The following is a 23,371-nucleotide window of genomic DNA, read 5'->3' as shown; positions in this document are numbered from 1 at the left end:
TATCGTGTCAGTTATCTTTTTTTTTCACGTTTCATCCTTTTATTAGGTTATTTTACTTTTAACAAGTTTTCCTTAGATGGCCCTTTTGCTTAAAAGTCAAAAACTATTTATGGTTCATCATTTGAACGTAAAACTATGATAGTCACAAGCATTTGTGTCAAAGTCATTTTAATTATAAATATGAAGAGTAGTTTCCATGTGAAGACTTATCTCCCTTCAATGAACAAATGGTTAAAGTTTATTTCCCCATTATATAGACTCGTACATAAACTTACCCAAAAATTGTCCAAATTCTTTATTTATGAACCATAGGTAATTTGAAATCATGAACTATTTGTCGCCGAAAGCATGAGTCAAGTGTTTTGGGATATTATAATAAACAGCCCTTTGTTGAAAAATTCCGATTCGTTTATCATCCACAATAGACACAGATAAGTGTAAAAGCTCAGTTTTCTTAAGTTATTTTTAGGAGTAGTCCAATATATATATATATATATATATATTGGACTACTCCTAAAAATAACTTAAGAAAACTGAGCTTTTACACCTATCTGTGTCTATTGTGGATGATAATATATATATATATATATATATATGTGTGTGTGTGTGTGTGTGTGTGTGTACATATATACAGTATATACACAAATATATATATATATATATATATGTATATATATATATATATATATATATATGTATATATATATATATATATATAATGAGAGAGAGAGAGAGAGAGAGAGAGAGAGAGAGAGAGAGAGAAGTTATGGTCAGTGATGAGATGAATTATAACTTCATTCATCTTTTGCAAGAAGAAGAAGGTATATGTGTATACTAGTTTCCTAATATAATGATGAAGAAGAAGAAGAAGAAGTAGAAGATGAGAGAGAGAGAGAGAGAGAGAGAGAGAGAGAGAGAGAGAGAGGTGTTTCTAGGAATACAATGACAAACTATCAATAGTCCAAAAAGAGTTTTCGACTGCAGAAGATCTGGACTATAACCTCTTATGCATTATTACAGGGAGATAGATTTTCATAGTTTTGAATTGGGGAGTTGGTTTTCAACAAGTGTTCATATATATATATATATATATATATATATATAAATACATATACATATATACACATACATATATATTTATATATATATACATACATATATATATATATATATATATACATATACATATACATATACATACATACATTATATATATATATATATATATATATATATACATATATACATACATATACCGAAAAGAAGCAGGAAGATGAAGCGAAAACGATGGATGGAAGAAATACGGAAGTTTGCTGGCGTGGATTGGCATAGGGAGACCATAAACAGACGCAAGTGGAAGGACAGGACTGAGGCCTTTGTTTTGCTGTAGACTAGTACCGGATGATGATGGTATGTATGAAACATATATAGATACTGTGTTGCCATATTAAAATTAAAATGACCAATTTAACTAATCAAAAAACTAATGACAGAACAAGGGTTTAAGAATAAAGCTAATTAGAAATTCGGTACCACAGAGAAGGAGAGGGAGACCAAAGTGAAGGTGGATGGGGGAATACCTTCGATCAAAGGGATTAACCCGTAATGAAGTGTGGGACAGAGGTAGATGGAGAACGCTGACCACAAACATCGACCCCACATAAAAGTGGGAAAGGATGCAGACAAAGAAGAAGAAATTCAATACAACAATGACAGTGTTTAGCGATGTCTGCAATAATAATATCGTTGAAATTCCTTTGCGAAATAGGACAATTGTGGCACGTCAAGCTAGCTGACGCAGTTGCCATTCAACGCTACCAGAAGTACGATGAAGACGCCAAAATGGCCTCTATTTTTCCAGATATATATATATATATATATATATATATATATATATACATACACACGTAAACTGAATAAGTTGTCTGACTTTAGAGTTAGTCGCCAACAGAAAACTAGCCAAATTTAACCCCTCCCGACAATGCAGTAAATCTCTCCGTCTGCTGATAATTCAATGTTTATAAATCTCTTTTCTTAATGATTTGACAGTTTCAAAATGGTTCGGCCGAATGAAAATTCCTCCTCAGCCTATTGACGTCAGTAGAAATGCCGAATGCATTCCTGACAAGGCTCTGAAACATCCTTCGTCTCTGCGAAGACAGTAAAAGCTCTGACGGGAAAGAGAACTTTGACGCTGAAGCAGGCTGTTCTCTTCCAAGATCTCATTTGTTTATTCTCCGTTCATTTGAGAGAGAGAGAGAGAGAGAGAGAGAGAGAGAGAGAGAGAGAGAGAGAGAGAGAGAGAGAGAGAGAGAGAGCCACTAGAATAGGAAAGAATTATCATAAATCGAGTCAAAATGAACGGAGGATGAAAAAATGAAATCTTGGAAGAGATCAGTCTGCTTCAGCGTCAAAGGTCTCTTTCCCGTCAGAGCCACTTTGAAGATTCCTAGCGAAGCTTTTACTGTCTTTGCAGAAAGACGGAGGATCATTCAGAGCCCTGTCAGGAATGCATTCAGCATTTCTACTGACGATAAGTGACACCTTGTAGTCGACCCCGGATCCGAGTGTGTTTTGAACACTATTTCAAATCGTGAAATCTGTTATGGAATTTTCCTCTTCTTCTTCTTCGTCTTCGTATTCTTATTATTCCTAGCGGAGTCGAATCCGGATCTGAGAGTACTTTGAAGCCTTTTTCAGATCATGAAGTCTGTTGTGGAATTCTGATGACAGAATTGAATTAATTCAAAATAAGGGTAACTGAATGCACTACTCTATACCGTTAAGAATGGCGATTACAAGTTACAATGTGTTTTTATTAAGTGTGTTGCCGAGAGAATTCTCGGAAAGTATTTGTTATATCTTTGACGTCGCTCCTATTAATACGATGAACGCTCTAGATCCTAATGCTTACGAGCAAAACATACGACGCTTAATGAGTTATATAATATGGAATCTCCACAGCGAAGAGCAAATAAAGGAGAAAGTAGTTGGAGATTTTATTGGCTATGAATACAACCAATGTCGGTGTGAAGAGAGAAACAACCAAGTCGAAGTAAGGAGAAAGGAGGAGGAGAAGAAGACAAAACATAATGAAAGAAAATCAGATGCAAGAGGAAGAAAAGATAATTATCCCCGATAGTGAAGAAGAACTAGACGAGGAAATGGAAGAATTGAAGAGAGAAAAGAAGCATTTAAAGGAGTGTATAAGGAGACTTGAAAACCAGGTCGCCAAAAAAAATAGAGGTAATAAAAAGAAAATCGATAGACTTAAAAAGGAGCTTCTACATCATCATAATCAGGAAAATGAGAATGGAAGGGAGGAGAAGGAGAAAAAAGAGGAGGCTGGAATGGCGAAGCAGGAGAAGGAAAGTGAAAAGGAGGAGAAGAAGAGGAAGAATAAAAAGAAAATCTAAATACTTAAAAAAGAGCATCTACATCATCATAATCAGAAAAATGAAAATGGAAGGGAGGAGAAGGAGAAAAAGGAGGAGGCTGGAATGGCGAAGCAGGAGAAGGAAAGTGAAAAGGAGGAGAAGAAGAAGAAGAAGAAAAAGAAAATCGAAAGGCTTGAAAAAAGAGCTTCTACATCATCATAATCAGAAAGAGAAGGAGAATGGAAGGGAGGAGAAGGAGAAGAATAAGGAGGATGGAATGGAGAAGCAGGAGAAGGAAAGTGAAAAATAAAATCGAAAGGCTTGAAAAAGAGCTTCTACATCATCATAATCAGAAAGAGAAGGAGAATGGAAGGGAGGAGAAGGAGATAAAGAAGGAGGATGGAATGGAGAAGCAGGAGAAGGAAAGTGAAAAGGAGGAGAAGAAGAAGAAGAAGAAAAAGAAAATCGAAAGGGTTGAAAAAGAGTTTCTACATCATCATAATCAGAAAGAGAAGGAGAATGGAAGGGAGGAGAAGGAGACGAAGAATGAGGATGGAATGGAGAAGCAGGAGAAGGAAAGTGAAAAGGAGGAGAAGAAGAAGAAGAAGAAAAAGAGAATCGAAAGGCTTGAAAAAGAGCTTCTACATCATCATAATCAGAAAGAGAAGGAGAATGGAAGGGAGGAGAAGGAGAAGAAGAAGGAGGATGGAATGGAGAAGCAGGAGAAGGAAAGTGAAAATGAGGAGAAGAAGAAGAAGAAGAAGAAGAAAATCGAAAGGCTTGAAAAAGAGCTTCTACATCATCATAATCAGATAGAGAAGGACAATGGAAGGGAGGAGAAGGAGAAGAAGAAGGAGGATGGAATGGAGAAGCAGGAGAAGGAAAGTGAAAAGGAGGGGAAGAAGAAGAAGAAGAAAAAGAAAATTGAAAGGCTTGAAAAAGAGCTTCTACATCATCATAATCAGAAAGAGAAGGAGAATGGAAGGGAGGAGAAGGAAAAGAAGAAGGAGGATGGAATGGAGAAGCAGGAGAAGGAAAGTGAAAAGGAGGAGAAGAAGAAGAAGAAGAAAAAGAGAATCGAAAGGCTTGAAAAAGAGCTTCTACATCATCATAATCAGAAAGAGAAGGAGAATGGAAGGGAGGAAAAGGAGAAGAAGAAGGAGGATGGAATGGAAAAGCAGGAGAAGGAAAGTGAAAAGGAGTAGAAGAAGAAGAAGAAAAAGAAAATTTAAAGGCTTGAAAAAGAGCTTCTACATCATCATAATCAGAAAGAGAAGGAGAATGGAAGAGAGAAGGAGAAAAAGGAGGAGGCTGGAATGGCGAAGCAGGAGAAGGAAAGTGTAAAGGAGGAGAAGACGAAAAAATATAGTGAAAAAAAATCAGTGGCAAGAGGAGGAAAAGAAGATAATTACCCCAAATCGTGAAGAAGAACTAAACAAGAAAATAGAAGAATTGAAGAGAGAAAAGAAGCATTTAAAGGACTGTATATGGAGATTTAAAAACAAGATCGTCAGAAGAAATATAGAGAATAAAAAGAAAATTGAAAGACTTGAAAAGGAGCTTCTACGAAAACAAGAAATCAACGCTAGTTTGATAGGACTTTATGGAAAGAAGGAAAATAAGATGACCAAGAACAGCAAGGATCAGAAGGAGAAGAAGAATGGAAAGGATGAAAAACAGAATACCAATAATCAGAGGAATAAGGGGGAGAAGGGGAAAAGAAAAAATAAAGAAAAATTAAACAAGGAGAAGGAAGAGAATAGAACAAGCGAGAGTCTAAAAAAGGATAGACAACAATTGATGGAAAAGATAAACAATTCGGAGAGTATTGACAAAACATCAAAAATCTCTCCAAAAAAGGAGACCAGAACAGGGCAACCAGTCATTGGAACCTTCATTGAACAAGAAATCGTTGATCATATAAACAATGGCACTCCCCTATGGGATAGAGAAAATTACCCAATTCCTAGGCAGCGTAAATGTGACTTGGTTATGGTGGTCCATCACAATAACCGAAAAATGCCCATCCAAGTCTTCCGTTTAAAGTTCGATTGTGGCAAGTGCTACTTGGGCCACTTTCTCAATCAAATTCCTAGACCCTTGGTTGGATTTGATTATATTGAATATTTAATGTGCCCTGTATATATTAGAATAAGTATTGATAAACAAAAGTGGGAAGAGTATCTGAAAGATAGGAAGGAAAGGGAGGAGGAGTATCACAAAAAGAATGAAAGGAGTCAGGAGGGAGAGCAGGCGAAGAAGACAACTGACCCTAATCGTCAAAAGGAACAAGAGGAGATAATAGCAAGATTGAATATAGAAATTAAGCGTTTAGGTTTTCGTATAGAGATTCTTCACGAAAGGACGGTCAAAGGCTTTAGAAACACTAGCAAAGAAGTCAAAAGGCTTCAAAAGGAGCTCACGAGAAGATAAAATCAACGCTCGTTTGATGGGGCTTTATGGAAAGGATGAGGAGACTTCACATTCATCACTTAATTCTTCCTCCTCACATTCATCACCTGGTTCTTCCTCCTCATAGTCACCACTTTATTCTTCCTCCTCACGTTCATCACTAGATTTTTCCCTCTCAAATTCATCACTTTATTCTTCCTCCTCATATTCATCACTTGGTAGTTCTTCCTCACATTCATCACTTGAATTTCTCCTCTTCTTAAATCCACCAGAATCCTCCCCTTTCTTAAAGGCACTCTTCTCAAAACCAACACCAGAATCCTCCCCTTTCTTAAATCTACCCTTCTCACAACCACCACTAGATATTCACGATATGCTTCGGAAGAATTATGAAGAATGGGATGAAAAGGACGACAACCCGGGATTCTGCAAAATTGTCGTGCTAGAGAGGTATTTTGACAGGGAATCACTGTACCCGTTTCGCCATATGTGCCGTCTGTTGCATATAATGCATAACACCGTGAAATTCCAATGGGAGTCCATGGAGCGATACTTTGAAGGGTTACCAAAAGAAGACTCTGAAGAAAATAAATGCTTGATGCCCTCTTACAGATTAACCCCTCCTAAATTTGAGTTCTTTGTAAAGGATGAATACCAGATAGAAAACCTGACACCACGGCAGGTCTATGAGGCAATGACTGAACTCTATAAACCGTGGAATTTGAAAAGGTACCATCGTATGACAAACAATTGTCAATCCATGCTTAGAGAGCTTCTAGAACGTCTAGGAGTTGAAATACCTGAGTCAAAGAGGCTTTTAAGATGGCAGCATGTGTAAGGAGATTGTACTGAAAAGTCAGCATGAGGTTGCAAAAGAATCTTCAATTTGAGAGAGGATGCCCATACTAGATTAGCACGGGGAATACAGATAAAGTTAGCAGAAAGAGAAGGAGAATGGAAGGGAGCAAAATAAGAAAAAAAATGAATACCAAGAATCTGGAAGAGAAGGCGAATGGAAATGAGAAGCAGGAGAAGGTAAATGAAAAGGAGGAGGAAAAGAAGAAACAACATACTAACATGAATCAGAAGAAAGAGGAGGATAAGAAGATGGGTAGATGGAAAACGCTGGCCAGAAACATCGACCCCACACAAAAGTGGGAAAAGATGCAGACAAAGTAGGAGCAAAAGAAACATAAAATTACTTTATATATCGAAATTGATATGAAACCTAAGACAGCAAATACTTTTGAGGATCAAAATGAGATTAATTTGTGCGGTGGATCGAGATGATTCGCAAAGTTCTTAGTCTCCATTACACAATATGAAAGCAAAGACCAAGAACAAATAAACAGACATCTTAATGTTGTCTAATCAACCTGCCAATTAAGAGAGTGGCAAGTGCATTCCTGCCTTCTGGGTCAAAAGAAATAATCTTCAATATGGACTCAGCAGAGGGAAGAAGTCCCACTTGTTCTAGTATACAGTGTTCCTTGATAAAGATTCACCTGTACTGTTTCTTTACCATGTGGATGGATGCAGAAAAAACAAGTGTGATGTCTTTTAGTATGCTGTTTCCCCTGATGGAGATTCCATAGTACTGGAATAGTGGATCAGGAGTTTTTGCTATTATGGTAACTAAGGGCCTTAAGGATCAAGAACATTTAAGAGAAAAACTGTCAATGGCAAGTGCATTCCAGCCTTTCGGGTCAAAAGAAATAATTTACAATATGGACTCGGCAGAGGGATGAAGTCTCCCTTGTTTCAGTATGCAGTGTTCCTTGATAAAGATTCACCTGTACTGTTTCTTTATTATGTGGATTGATGCAGAAACAACAAGTGTGATATCTTTTAGTATGCTGTGTCCCCTGAAGGAGATTCCACAGTATTGGAATAGTGGATCAGGAGTTTTTGCGATAATGGTAATGAAGGACTTCAAGGATCAAGGACATTTAAGAGATAAACTTTCAATGGCAAGTGCATTCCAGCCTTCTGGGTCAAAAGAAATAATCTACAATATGGACTCAGCAGAGGGAAGAAGTCTCACTTGTTCTAGTATGCAATGTTCCTTGATAAAGATTCACCTGTACTGTTTTTTTATCATGTGGATGGATGCAGAAAAAAACAAGTGTGATGTCTTTTAGTATGCTGTGTCCCCTGACGGAGATTCCACAGTACTGGAATAGTGGATCAGGAGTTTTTGCGATTATGGTAATGAAGGACCTTAAGGATCAAGGACATTTAAGAGATAAACTGTCAATGGCAAGCGCATTCCAGCCTTCCGGGTCAAAAGAAATAATCTACAATATGGAGTCAGCAGAGGAAAGAAGTCTCACTTGTTCTAGTATGCAGTGTTCCTAGATAAAGATTCACCTGTACTGTTTTTTTATCATGTGGATGGATGCAGAAAAAAACAAGTGTGATGTCTTTTAGTATGCTGTGTCCCTTTCCAGAAAGACAAAGAGTACATCTTATTGTTCAAGATCTGCTGTCCCGGTTACAGAGACGCCTGACTCCTCTCAAATGGATTATTAATTATTCTGTAGGAGTATCTATCCCAGTCACCAGAACCATATATACCGCTTTCATTCACTCAGTGGTAGATTATCTTTCCTCTGCACTATGTCAACTCTCCAGATCAACTCTACATCCTCTTGAAAAATTCCAGAACCAAGCAATGACACTCATTTTATGTTGCCCAGCCTCCACTAGAATTGTAAACATGCAACAAAAACTCCGTATCCCTCCACTTGTTGAGAGAATATGCTCCAATATCACCTACTTCAGCATCAAATGCCTGTATTAACCTCACCTGTCTCCTCACTATTCACACATCATCAGAATTTCTCTGGATCTAGATGCACCTTGTCTACAACTACACCAGGAGGACATACACTAGTTTGTACTGTCTGTTCAAGCATTCGGGGGCTTGTCATCAACATCATGGCAGAGAACATGGATCATGGCCTAGCACCCTGACAGACTCCTGTACCGGCAATATCTTACACTCCAATCTTAGAAATTGGAGTGTATGATATTGCCGGCACAGGAGTCTGACTTGCCTCAACTTCAACAACAATGTATATTGGAGACCATCAACAGACTGTCCTCGTCCCTCAGTATAGCCCTTCACATGAACAAGGACGGTTCTCTGCAGAAGGATGGCAGTGCTGGATATGCTGTATTTTCTCCAACTTTAGAACACCCGCAAGAAGGCCGTATGCCTCCACGTATTGTGAACTACATCGACTTCCCGATGCAGTTATTTCAATCACATGAACCAGAAACAACGGCTTGATCATCTGCGACTCGCAACAAGCACTCCAAGCTCTTTCATCACATAATCAGGCATACCAGCCAAAGGTTACACAGATACTTAGGCAGCTAGACACAGCCAACATGAGCTCACTGGTAGTGCACTTCCTAGGGATTCCCTCTTACGTGGGTCTTTTGGCTAACAACACCGTTGACCATCTCGCAAAGGTTGCCTGTCAACTGGATCTTCCAGAGGCTGATGCTCCCACTCCACCTCTCCTCTGCTGCAGAAAAATTGTGCGCCAAGCTACTAGCTCACCTACTCGTCATCGTAGTAATGCCGATAGAGCCACAAGTGTATCAATATAGAATTAGGAACACTTCCTTCCTCACCAACACAAGTATCGCCGCATTGGACTCATGGTTCGTCAAAATAACGTGGTTTGGGTGCGTGTTCGGTTGGGTTGGCGGCCAGTTTGGCAGGTGGCTGAGCAAGATGGAATTTCTCACTTCTCCTGCTGTAGGTTGTCTGACGCCTCCTACGCCAACACCCTGGAATACTATTGCATGGAATGTCCACTTTCTAGTAACATATTACTCCAAAGACTCAAAGTTATTGACATATGTAGAAAATTATTGACAGATGATAATTTGCTCAATGGGATCCTCATGAGCCATCCTCATTTTAGATGATACTGAATAATCAACTGTTTTGTAGCATTAACTATAGTTAAAGATAGGTACAACCTACCTACGAAATAAAACTAAATTTATTTTGTATTCCCTATGAATTCCTTTATATAACCTTTAATATATAATCATGAACAAAATATTTTTAATATGTACTTGAATGTCTGTCTATATTTTATTTTGTATTCCTTTGTATAAACTTCCATATATACTGTAGATGTGAACAATATTGTTTTTAATGTTTACTTAAATGTCTGTTTATAGTTTATTTATTATTATTTTAGCATAGCTTGATTAAAATGTAGATGTAAACAATATTACAATTACCATATACTTAAATTGATTCAAACAAAATCTCTCTCTCTCTCTCTCTCTCTCTCTCTCTCTCTCTCTCTCTCTCTCTCTCTCTCTCTCTCTCTATATATATATATATATATATATATATATATATATATATATATATATATATATATATATATATATATATATAAATTACTTTTTCTAACAACGGGACTAGAACCTAACCATGAGAAAATCAAGAGGATCAAATGTATATAGGTGCTATACGCTTCATCAAAAACACTGCAAGTGACTTTCTTATTTAAGGATCGGAAATATTTTTAGGCCGGAAAGGAATTATAAAACTCTGGCTTTTGTATATATCTACACATCCCTTGTTCCATTCAAGTTTAAGATTCTATCAAATTGGAAAAGGGTTATAGATTGATACATATGTAGAAATATATGTGGCAGGTGTTTATCATATAAGGTTCTAATTATGTAGGCTATTCTTTGCTGTATTTAAACCAAAATGACGCCAAGAAGCTTCCAGAATGCAAGGATTAAAGATCTCATGGCATCTGTTCTTTCCATCGCCAACAGATGGCGATAGCAGATGAGTACCAAATTGTGTATTATCCCCATCAACCACTTATTTTTATTACTTTATTCATGTTATTCGGGCACAAAATTGCTATAAAACACAATAATAATATTGTTACGTTCCGAACGTCATAATAACAAAGATTCCTTCTTGCTCCCTCTTTTACATCATCCCGAATTTTACTTTATCGCCAATAGATGGCATCAGAGGCACCTTTTCACAATTAATACAGTATATTATTTGACGACCACGTTGGTCAAAAAACTGTTAAGATTCAATATTCAATCAAGATTCAAATAATTTATTGACATACAAATATACATCAAATGGAATGCATAAGCATGTTTTTTGCAACCCCTTGTAAGTAAGACAATTTAAATATTACATATTCCATGCAAACTTAGAGACTTTTTTAAAAATCTTATTATTATTCAAAAAATAACAAACCAATTGAACAACACCAGTTATATTTCTGTCTCTAAATTCCAAAGTTCAAAACACTCCAACATTTAGTGCTCTAAAGTGTGAGAGTAAGCTTCGCCACACAATTAACAAGACTTGCGATTATCATCAATATATTTTCAACAATAATCTTAACCTAACGTTAACCTCATTAAAAGTATGCACTTTGGATAAAACCTTACAATATGTTATATGGGTGTTGTCACTCCCAAAAAGCTAGTGCCCCAAGCTCGCACTACCTTCTTCTTGAATCCTAACAGCATTTGTGGCTTCCTAAATATTTTGCCTGGGCTTTATTTTTTTCTTTTTATTCTAACTCATAATGCTCTCAATATCTGCCGTAAGTGTTTCCGTTGCCGGTTTATCCAAAAGATCAGCAGATTAAATCAAAGAAATGCCAATAAGAGAGGGAACCCAGAAGTTTAACAAAAATCCTCTCTGTTTTTACTGTCAAACTAAGTTCTTACAATGAATAACATCACATTATCAGTAGGTGTTTTACTGTTCAGGGCAAATAGAGCACTCTGCGAGTCAACAGAAACAAACACATTTTTACTTCTACATACCACCACTCTCAAACCCTCGTGTATGGCATACAATTTTGCTGCCGTAGAGGAATCTTTAATTCTTTTAGAAATCCTTTCAATACAAATCATTGTTATAATATTCCCTGAGGATTACTCTACGACCAACTTTATTATCAATAACAGAACCATCACAACACATATGAATGACATTACATTTGGGTAAAGAATCTATTTTATTAAGAAAAAAATAGTTTCAATTGTAATGTATTATATTTTTTTTTTAAATCTAGTTTAATGACAGTTTTGTCTAATCTACTACATTACCAAGGTTTAGGACGAACTACATTTCCTATTTTGACACAGTACTTCACAACATCATATTTAAGCAATATTCTATACAGCTTCCTTAAATGACCAATAGGTCTAATTAAGGAACTGCGAAAACCAGACATCGTGTCGATGCCAACTTTAAAAACTTGTTCTCCTCTCCTTATACTTCTAATTGTGGTGACTGAAACAATTTCATGAATCATGTCCGTGACACTTGGATGGTTCAACTCTAACCTCATGATCTCAATATGAGTGCTCATTGGACAACCTAGTATAATACGCATGGCTCGATTTTGAATAGTTTCTAATTTTTTCAGCTCTTGCTCTGAGTAACATATAAACACAGGAGCTGCATAATCAATAATGGAGCGAATAGTACTAATATACATCATTCGTAAAACTGAGATACCTACACCACTGCCTCCGTTGGCCAATACATGCAAAGGTCTCAGTCTCGATATGCAAATATTTCTAACATAATTAAGCTCATCCATGCTCTTATAGAAACCAATATACATTCCAAGGTACTTATATGTATTTACCGTTTCCGGTTCTCTTCCAATAAAATAACTCATTTTCACTTACCATGCATGATTGAATCTTACTTTTATTTTAATTGATAACCAGTCCCGTATCTAAACATAAACCCTGTAGCTGATCTAATGCATCTTTCAAAACAAACTTGTTGCGGCACTGAATCAAAATGTCATCACCATAAATCACCACGTCTGTACCCCTAGGAAAATTATGTTTTGCAATTTTTTCCATAAGTACATTAAATAAAGTTAGACTTAAAAAACACCCCCTCGTGGGGTACCTAATTTTAATTCCATTTCTTCAGATAGATGTCCCTGAAAACATACTTTAGCTTTTCTTTCATTCAAATAACTATAAATCCACTGCAATAGTGATCCCTTAACACCCTTGTTAACTAGCTCTTCAAGAATTATTCTTTATTTGCTCTGTCAAATGCTCCTTTGAAATCGACAAAAGCCCTGCATTTACCAGCATTATGACAAAGTATCCTCAAAACACAGTCAGTTGTGCTTTTACCTTTTATAATGCCATACATATTATTTGACAACTGATCTCCTATAATAAAAAGCAACCTGTTAAGTATTAGCCCTTCATCAATTTATATATGCAAGATGTCAACGAAAAAGGTCTATAGTCCCCATTGCCCTTAGGAACAGGAACAATCAAAGCCAATTTCCATTTGATAGGCAGCCTGCCGTTTTAATAAGAAAGGTTGATCAAATCTAACAGAGGGCTATCCTCCATCATGATTAAGCAATTTATTATATCATATGTAACCCCATCCATTCCAGGGGAAGTCGACTTCCCTTTTTTAATTCCTAATAATAATTAATCTCTCGTAAAGGGCACGCAAGTTTCATCTATCACCCCCATCTGTATTTCCACCAACTGCCGTCTCTGTACACGGCGGTCACGCAAACAAGGCTGGATGTTACCTGGTAAATTGCTATTACTAGAGGCAGTTGCCCACTTTCTCATTAATTCATTTGCTTTACCTTTAGGATTCGGATGGGCAACATTTCTCTTTTTGACTTTACTTATTGCATTCCACACACCACCCAGAGATTTTGTGAATGAAATATCCTCTAAAAAAGTTATTAAAATACTTTCCTCTTGCCTCTTTTCGTATCTCAGAGGTACCTTGAGCAATTTGTATCATTGTTTCCCTACTGCGCCTATCACTTGTATTCAAATTCCATTTTCTTTGAACTTTCCTCAAAACTTTATTCTAGCCTCGAACTATTGTCATTAAAATACATGGAGTTCTTGGGGAAATTGTTACTAATGTTTTCAGACTCATATAATGCTGTGTCTAAAACATCAAGCAAATCATACAAAAATTTATTTTCATCATTTGCACGTCCATTTATAGACATTCCTTATACCACTTATCAACTTTGAACATAAATTCAAACTTTTCATCATCTTTAATTCTTAATCTTTTACGCTTAAGGCAGAATGCTATCCGCTGAATGGCCAAATTCGTCTCAAGGGCAAAATGATCATTCACCAAATCACGAACAACGTAAGCAACAGCTTCATACTCCGCCATATTAAAAAGAAGTACATAATCAATTCTCCATCCTGTTATGTGAGTTGGTTCTGCATTACCTAATACACAGACATTATCAAGTGAGTCGAAAATACTATGTAAAACAACACCATTTCTATTCGGACTCCCAAAATTTTCTAAGCTTCGATGACGAGCATTGAGATCACCCATTAATAAACATTGCTAATCAAATACATATGAGAGAAAATTTTCAAGTGAAAGTATAAATATGAATATTGACGTTAATGATATATATATATATATATATATATATATATATATATATATATATATATATATATATATATATATATATATATATATATTTATATATGTGTGTGTGTGTGTGTGTGTGTGTGTGTAGCAATTGTCAACATATTTGAGAAACAAAAGTTCAGTTCCATCAACAAAATGAGATTCACATAATGTTGAAGGAATACTATTCTTGACAAATGTAATTACGACTAATATTATTTTCTTGGTTGGCTGGCAATTCAAAACTTTGGTATCCCGGCAGTTTAAAGCCTAACCCATTAACCCCATTCTCTTGCAAGTTAACTAGATCATAATTATGAGGCAAAACACGAGCATAAATATCAGTTGCCCTTTTATGAAGACTATTTATATTCCAGGATTATAACTTAAGATTAGATAAACAATAACCTCTTATTGACGATTATTCACTGAAATATGCTTTCCATTACTAGGGGATTCAGTTTTTTGAGAAATCGATTCATGGGCGTGCACCTCAACTTAACTTCGACCAAGAGATCGCTCCTTCGCTGGCTTTACCTTAGATTCCAATTTATCTTTAGAAGTGACATCTTGAATGTTGCAAAACTTTATTAACCTGACTCTGCAGTGTCAGAATTAAATTCTTTAGTTGCTCTACTTCAATGCGAAGAGCAGCTAATGCGTCACTATTTTGTCTTTCCAAATCAGAAGAATTTCTAGTTTTTTACTCCCAAACACTTTGGGGTGATTTTAATGTTTTCCTTAATTTTTTGGGAAACATTCTCTAGTCATGGAACTTGCTGCAGTACCTACATCGACTATCATTTTGGTATTTGTATGCCCTGTCCCCCACCTACTGCACTTAAAACAATGTGGCTCTTGTTCTTCAAATACAGCTACGTTTTATACTCAGGACAAGGAACAAAAATCTTTTCAGGAACATTACCTTTTAACCAAGCAATTAATTGGTGTTTATGGAAAACATTGCCCCCAGACTTAATTTCATGACTTGAAGCCTTTGCTATATTCTTATTGTTTGTAAGGAAGTCAGAATCCGAACACAAAAGGATGCCAGAAATAATAACATTAGTAGTTTTTCCTTATTCACTAGGCTTTTCAAAGATGACGTTTTCAAAACCATCTATCGTTAAAAATTCCACTGCCTTTTCATCCTTCATGTAACACATTCTTTATACTTTCCTTCTTAAAATAATACATCAAAATCTGGATGTGCTTTATACAACTTAAATGCCCACCGTACTTTGTTATTATAGTTCATTCGAAGATCACTTGGAAAATACAGCCGTTTCCTTGGTATGGTCCCTCCAAGAACCTCCTCATGATCGTTGTCACTAACAAAAGAAACACTCTTAATATCATTTTGACGTGGGGAGATTCTCTTCCTCTTGCTACCAGAAGTTTCCTCATTAATCTGATCGACCACTGACGAATGAGACACCGTGTTCTGCAGGCTGTGCTTGTTTTTCGTTTTTTTTTTTTCATCTCTTTTTCTTCGATTTATCAACAGGATAGCTGGCTTCACCTGAATCACTGCTAAATCCATCTGTACGAGACTTTCAGCCATTGATACCTCACTAAACAATCAAAAGTCCAATGAACCATAAAGTGAGTAGCTTGATGAAATTTCAATACAACCCAACAGAGTAGTATCTAAAGGGTAGGGTAACGTCTGCTCCCTACGACTCCTGGATCACAAGTGACTGTGGTAGGATAATAGAGGCCAGATAATTGCTAGTTGGTCAATTGTCTAACGATCGTTTCCTTGTTAGCCATGAATATATATTTTTTTTTAAATGGTGTGCATTTTTCACATGTTATCGGAATTAACATTATTCTCCATATAAAAGTGTTTAGTGTTTCCTTTCTCCATCATAATAAAAGTATTTTAAGTCCTGTCCCTGTACAAGTGACCAAGGAAACAATCATCAGCATAGTTAAGGTTGGTGGGACGAGTTTGAAACATCGCTGCCAAGTAGAATTTCTGTGAATGGAAAGTATCATTATTTATAAGATTCATATCATTTGAAGAGTAATATTAGTATGCCAAGATGTGCATAACTATGGTGTAAATTAATGTTCTTATAATCAGCGTAATAAACATAGACAAATAAAATAATAAAAAATAAAACTAACATTTCTGTGTCTTCGTCAACACCTGACTGTTTTGCATCAACCAATGGAAAATTTGTGTTTTCAAATCAGTTGTTAAATAAACCTTACTATTATTTCTTTAGTGAATGTATGCATGTCAGTAAAGTTGTTTCATGATTCAATATAAATTATAAAAATCCATTAAGTACACAAACGCATACACAGAGAAACATACAAATACACACACACCCACAGAAACACACACACACACACAGACATATATATATATATATATATATATATATATATATATATATATATATATATATATATACATATATATATATATATATATATATATATATATATATATATATATATATGTCTTATTTATAACTGTAATCGAACAGTTTAACATGTTTTTTTCAAAAAGGCCCATAAAAGAAACACAGGAAATATGAATAAATCACACTATATTTCGGTCAATAAACATCGACCCTCTTCAGGATGTGAAGTAAAAGTAAGGAATACAGTGGAGAGTGACGGTTTATATATGAAAGCAAAAGGGTGTGTTCAATTGTTCTATAGTTGTTATAATTGCTGGAAGGATTAGCCAAATTTAATTACATCCAGGTGCGTCTTCTTATTGTTGAGCCGCTTGGAGGAAGTCTTGACCTCTGATGCATGTCTGGTGGTCGGTCTCCGTGGATTATCTTCTTAATGGTAGGAGTGAGAAGAGTATTGTCCACAGTGTCAGCTTTCCATTGGCCCCCAGATAGGTTTATTGTGTTTGATTGATTTATGATGGCTGATTCCAGGATTTTCCTTCTGTACGGACAGGTACTCTTAAAAAGCAAAGACGACTCACTCCAGTTAATCTGGTGCCCTAAATCCCTAAGGTGAATGAAAATCCCCGAGTTTTCATACCCATATCTAACGTATCTTTTGTGTTCGGATAATCTTTGAGATAGCGAACGGCCAGTTTGCCCAACGTACACTTTTTCACAGTCCCTACATGGTATTTTGTAAACGCCGGCTTCTATTTCTCTTTTATTTTGATAAACATTAATAAGGGCGCTTCCTATGGTCTTTGGATATGAAAAAACAAAGGGGTTCTCAGTTTTGATATGATTTGTTATATTTTTAATACCTTCTATGTATGGGAGTTTTATCTTATTTTTAAAATCTCTTTGGTTAGTAACATCATGATCTTTATAATATATCGTGTTGGCTTTGTTGATGGCCTTTTCTATGACATACGTCGGGTAGAATAGCTGGGCGAGTTGTTTACGAATGATTTCAAATTCTTTACTTAGGTAGGCTGAGGAACAGATTCTCAAACCTCTAAGAAATAGATTGCAAACTACTCCAATTTTTACAGAAATGTCGTGATAACTAAAGAAATGAATGTAGGAAATAGAGAAAGTTGGTTTTCTATACACAGTGAAATTATACCCCGTCGATTCCCTTATAATTAGTATGTCCATAAAAGCTAATTTTCCATCTTTTTCCCATTCAGTTTTAAATTTTATGCTAGGGACTAGGGAGTTTAGATTATTGAAAAATATATTGAAATCTCCCCAGCTATCATCCCAATATGTGAAAATGTCATCAACATAGCGTTGCCAAACCATGTTCGTAGGTTTAATTGTTGTTAAAATTTCTGTTTCAAAGTATTCCATGTAAAGGTTAGCTAAAATTGGAGATAACGGGCTGCCCATACTACAACCAAATTTCTGTTTGTAAAAATTTCCATTGAAAGAGAAAACGTTATTTGACACGCTTAGTTTAATTAACTTAATTGTTTTTTTCAATACCGAGGGGGAAGTGATCTTCGTAAGGGATTAATTTTTCCCTCAAAAAACCTAATACGTCGTTGATCGGGACCTTTGTAAATAGGGATTCTACGTCAAGACTCAAGAGTTTTACATTGTTTACGGGGATATTTAATCTATTGAATTTCTGGATGAAGTATATTTTTGTATATTTTGACATCTTTCAATTTTTCCTATGTAGACTACCATATATTAAATTATCTTCGTGCTAAGGAAGATTACATATATTCTTTTATGTGTGTGTATATGATGAATTTTTTCACATTTAGAAGTGTTTTTCATATTTATATAAGTCATATATTAAACTACTCCTAATATCTGGATTCTCTCTAAATCAGGATCAGAGACCCAAGAGTAAATCATCTAAAAGATAACTGCTTCTGGTCGGCCGGGGAATCAAACTTGGGCCCCAGAAGATATTATCTTGAGTTGATTTTTACTCGGGTCTCTGATCCCAAGATTAAGAAAATACCGATATTGGGAGCAGTATAGTATATGGCTTATATGAAGATATATATATAGATAGATAGATAGATAGATAAATAGATAAAGATAGATAGATAAAGATAGATAGATAGATAAAGATAGATAGATAGATAAAGATAGATAGATAGATAGACAGACAGACAGATAGATAGATAGATAGATTTGCATATGTAACCAAAGTGGACAGGGAAATAGACAGTTCTAAAATTCCTTTTATTATTTATCCCGACGTTTCGTGATCGTCATTATCACATCTCCAGGGCTACAAATATGAAGTATATTTGTGACATCAAGAAACAGTAATGAAAAATATACAAATATATAAAAAAAAAAGTTCCAGTAAAAAATATACATTTAACAGAAGTGGAACTAACCTCGTAGAAGTGCAAATAAAAACTGAATGGCATCAACAATTACAGAACAAAACAAAGAAAGCTATGACATGCACAATGGAGTGGAGGACGCTTGGTTGTTAAACGATGGAACCAGTGTTTTAATCAAAATTGACTTCAGAATAGGCAAGTCATGGTAATTAGATACCTGTCCTATAATGCTGAAATCTTTATTATCAATATTTATTTTGCAAATTTTAGTATGATTGTGACTATTTGAATGATCTGGGAAGGATATTCTGCAACCTGTTCGAAAACTAACACCTTTATGAGAGTCAATTTTGACCTTCAACAACCTCTTGGTAGATCCTACGTAGGTCCCAGAGCTATACTTCGGGCAAATATATCGATACACTACACCAGAGGACATCAAAGGACTCAATCGATCCTTAAAGTGAAAAACCGAGCCAACTGTGAGAGGATTCTTGGGAATTAAGTTCACTACAACAGCTGGGAAACGTTGTAGTATGAATTTTGTAAACTTCTGTCTAAAGGAATCATCATGAATAAAAGGAAAACTCGCATAAAATTTGAGTTTAGGTACTGTTGTTATTTTTTGAGTCTGAACCAATTTATCATTTAATAATTTGTTGAGATGCTTAAAAAATAATTTAGTCGGGAAACAGTTTTTATGAAAATAATCACATAAATAAAGTACTTTTGTATGAAAATAATCCCAACTAGATTTAAGAAGGAATGCTCTGTGGAGAGAATGCTCTGTGGAGAAGGGTAAAAATAGAGTTTAATTTAAAATTATAAAAAGAAGAGCTATAAAAATTTGAACCTAATCCAGTAAAAGTCATTTTTTTAAAAACCGTGGTATTAAAATCTCTCTCTCTCTAGATACTAACAGATCTAAAAAAATTTATATATTTCCTTCCTCCTTTTCTAATGTGAACTTTGTATTATTGTGCTGCGAATTGGCAAAATCCACGAAGGAGTCGGCACAAAGTTCATTTTTGAATAAAGCGATATAAAACAGTGGATGGTATCTCAAAGGGCAAGTATCGAGCATGGTCTCCTCCAGGGAGCACATAAATATTTTAGCAAAACTGGGTCCCAGACTTTATTCAGAAATGAACTCTGTGCCGACTCCTTCGTGGATTTTGCCAATTTGCAGCACAATGATATAAAGTTCACATTAGAAAAGCAGGAAGGAAATAAATTACATTTTTTAGATGTGGTGTCCTGCAGGAACTGAAATTGACACTTTGGATATTGTTTCCAAAACCAGCTGCTTCTGTAGACTGGTATGGGCATCTTTACAGGTTGGTGTGAAAGTGACAGCAGGAATAGGAAACCACCATGGTGGCAAATCTTGGATGACTGCTTGCTCTGGTACACCGATATCAAGGTGTCTAAGATTTCACATACTGCCCTAACTAGGTTATGGCCCCATGGATGGAGTTGAGGTCTTGGTGCATCTTCATCAAGTGATGCTCTGAGGACAGCAGAGAAGTTTGGAGTAAATTGTGGAGAGTGTAGACATTTAACAGAAAGCGAAGTTACATTGGCATAAATTCTCTCTATTAATGGAGGTAACATGAGTTCGGTCTGCATGTTGACGATCCGAGTGGAAGGAGGGCATCCTAGGATAAACATCATTACTCTATTTTGGAACAGTTCTAGAGGTTATAACGTCCTGACCAGATATGGTTTCAGTTACGAGTAATGCCAAAAGTAGTATTTGGAGCTTGTTATATCCCGCCAAGTGATTCTCCTTATTTTTTTTTTACAGGGAATTTGCATCAATACAAGAAAAGTTAACAGAGGGTGGTGAGGATAACAATTTTATGATAATAGGGGATTTAAATACACGGTTCGGTAGAGGTGTGAGGGAAATAAGCAATACTGAAGAATTTTCTTATCCAGTTATCGCTTATGACGTGAATGTTCCTAATGATAATGCCTATGTTCTAACAACAATTTGTAAGGATCATAACCTGTTGGTAGTTAATAATCTGAAAGCTTATGACAAACACTTTGTTAGCAACAAAACTTATAAGCAAGGAACTAGATGGGTATCCGAACTAGATGTATATGTAGGGTCAATACAGTTGATTAATTCTATTGAATCATTTCGTGTACACCCAACCGAGAATTTACCTTCTGATCATGCGCCAATATCCATTAAAATGTCTAAAGGTAGGATCGATCTTGATTTTGTGTTAAGGCGAGCATCTTTCTTAGGTGTTCATGCATCTCTAATGGGATACAAGTGTAGCGGGTTGGTAAAGAAACCAATTAAGTATAAGAGGATTGACCCAAACATGTTTAATGACCGAATTTCAGGTATGAACATAGATACTGACAATTTTATCAATAATGTAAATGATTTTGCTTCTAGTGTATCGAATGTATTATACCAGTGTTCTGAAATGTGTAAGAGTAGGGTGGGAATGTCTAGAGAGGATAGTGGAGAAGCACAGACCGACCGCTGGGACTGTCTCCTTCGGGACCGTGATGACTCGAGAGTCTGGCAGGCTGCAGACTGGAAGGGAAAATTTCAGGTAGAAAATAAAACTGATGGGGGTTCCACAGAGGAGGAATTCAAAGAATATTTCGAAAATGTATTAAATACTGAAGAAAACAGTCTAGATGATGAAAATATACTGTCATTTGTAAATGTCCCTATCTTGGATGATCAAATAACAGTCGGAGAAGTCCAATCCCAGATTAATAGAATTAGACCTGATAAGGCATGTGGTCCAGATGGGGTCTCCCCTGGTGTTCTCAAGTTGCCTCCAATGGAATGGGTGTTGACACTCGCTACTTTGTTTAACGCCCTTTTCCTGCCTGCATCTTATCCTAGTTTGTGGTCTTTGGCCAAGCTCTTTACGATTTTTAAGAAAGGCAACAGACAGGAACCCAAGAATTATAGAGGCATCACAGTTATTAACTGTTTAGCAAAGTTGTACGATATGATTCTTTGTTCACGACTTGAAACATGGTTTAAGCCTTACAGGGAACAGGCTGGGGCACACAGGGGAAGGGGTTGCATGGAGCATATCTTAGCTTTGCGATTGCTGATGGACATGGCTAGGAAGAAAAATAATAAACTTTTTGTCCTATTTGTTGATTTTAGGCAGGCTTATGATTTAGTACCTAGAGGAATGTTATTTAAGGTATTAGAACGTTTAGGTTGTGGAGCTCTTATGTTGGCAGCCTTGATAGCTATTTATAGAGTAACAAACAGCGTAATTGGTACTGCAATCATAACTACTACTATGGGAGTTCGTCAGTGAAGCTCTACGCCGTGCCTTCTTTTCATTTTGTACATTAATGATCTCATTAAGCTTATCAAGAATAATTGCAATCCTGATGGTTTTTTATCATGGCTCCATTTATTAGTGTTAATGGATGACACAGTTCTCCTTGCAACTACCAGAGAAGCTATCATCCATAACATAACATTATTGAAGCAATATTGTCACACTTATGGGATGAAAATTAATGCAGGGAAAACTAATTTTTTTGTTATTAGTGGAACAGCACAAGACGATAGCCCAATTGAGATCGTTGGCCTTACAGTAGAATCCTGCTCACAATATGTATATTTGGGATCAGTTTTTACTGCAGATGGCTCTGTGTCTTCCTCTGTCGCGGCCCATGCTCGATCCAGGATGCCACATATCAATAAATTTGTTTCGTTTTTGAATAAAAATAATGATATCCCATTTATTGTTAAAAAAAGAGTTTTTGATGCGGCTTTGATGTCAGCTATTCTGTATGGGTGTGAGTCATGGTTGAATGCAGACTTGAAGCCGGTAGTTAAGCTATATATCTGGGGATTAAAACTATTGTTTGACGTTAGAAAGACAACATGTAATGAATTATGTTATATTGAATCAGGGTATCCGCCATTGCGTGATCTTTTTCGTAGCAAGCAGAGAAAGTTTTTTGGTAAAATGTGGAGAGAGAGGAATTCGATGGAGGATGACCCTTTGATATTTTCAATTAAGACCGTATTAGGAGCCAGGTATAACACCAAGACTTACATAGAAGGACTGATTAATGATAGTAGAGATGATGTAGAAGTTGCAATGGAGACACTCAGGCGTAATATTAATTCTGACTCCTCAAGAAAAGTAACATATAGAGAAGCCAATCCAGATCTCTTAGTTCATGACATCTATTCTGTTAGGCATAATGTTTCTGAGTTAGATAGAGTCTCATTTACTAGGTTTAGGATTGCATCTCACTCGCTGGCGGTGGAAGTAGGTAGGTGGAGTATGAGGGGGAGAGGCCGTCTGCCTTTGGAGGAGCGACTGTGTACCTGTGGAGCCATTC

General features: G+C 36.1%; 1 protein-coding gene across 1 annotated transcript; it reads left to right on the top strand.

Annotated features, from left to right (window-relative positions):
• Positions 1–19,349: 19,349 nt before the first annotated feature.
• On the top strand, positions 19,350–22,326 carry LOC137652789 (uncharacterized). Its single transcript, XM_068386196.1, has 3 exons — positions 19,350–19,494; positions 20,350–20,467; positions 20,820–22,326. The coding sequence occupies exons 1-3, from the start codon at positions 19,350–19,352 to the stop codon at positions 22,324–22,326; spliced, it is 1,770 nt and encodes a 589-aa protein (XP_068242297.1).
• Positions 22,327–23,371: the final 1,045 nt, after the last annotated feature.

This window comes from Palaemon carinicauda, chromosome 14, assembly GCF_036898095.1.
Source record: "Palaemon carinicauda isolate YSFRI2023 chromosome 14, ASM3689809v2, whole genome shotgun sequence".
In the NCBI taxonomy this organism is placed as follows: Eukaryota; Metazoa; Arthropoda; class Malacostraca; order Decapoda; family Palaemonidae; genus Palaemon; species Palaemon carinicauda.
The sequence above is the reverse complement of the archived record's forward strand: the minus strand, read 5'-3'. Positions and strand labels throughout refer to the sequence as shown.

Coding starts and splice junctions, on each gene's coding strand:
- LOC137652789 (XM_068386196.1), top strand. CDS start 19,350: ATGAGAGTCAATTTTGACCTTCAACAACCTCTTGGTAGATCCTACGTA. Junction 19,495..20,349: donor AGTGAAAAACCGAGCCAACT/GTGAGAGGATTC, acceptor GCATCTTTACAG/GTTGGTGTGAAAGTGACAGC. Junction 20,468..20,819: donor TCACATACTGCCCTAACTAG/GTTATGGCCCCA, acceptor TTTTTTTTACAG/GGAATTTGCATCAATACAAG.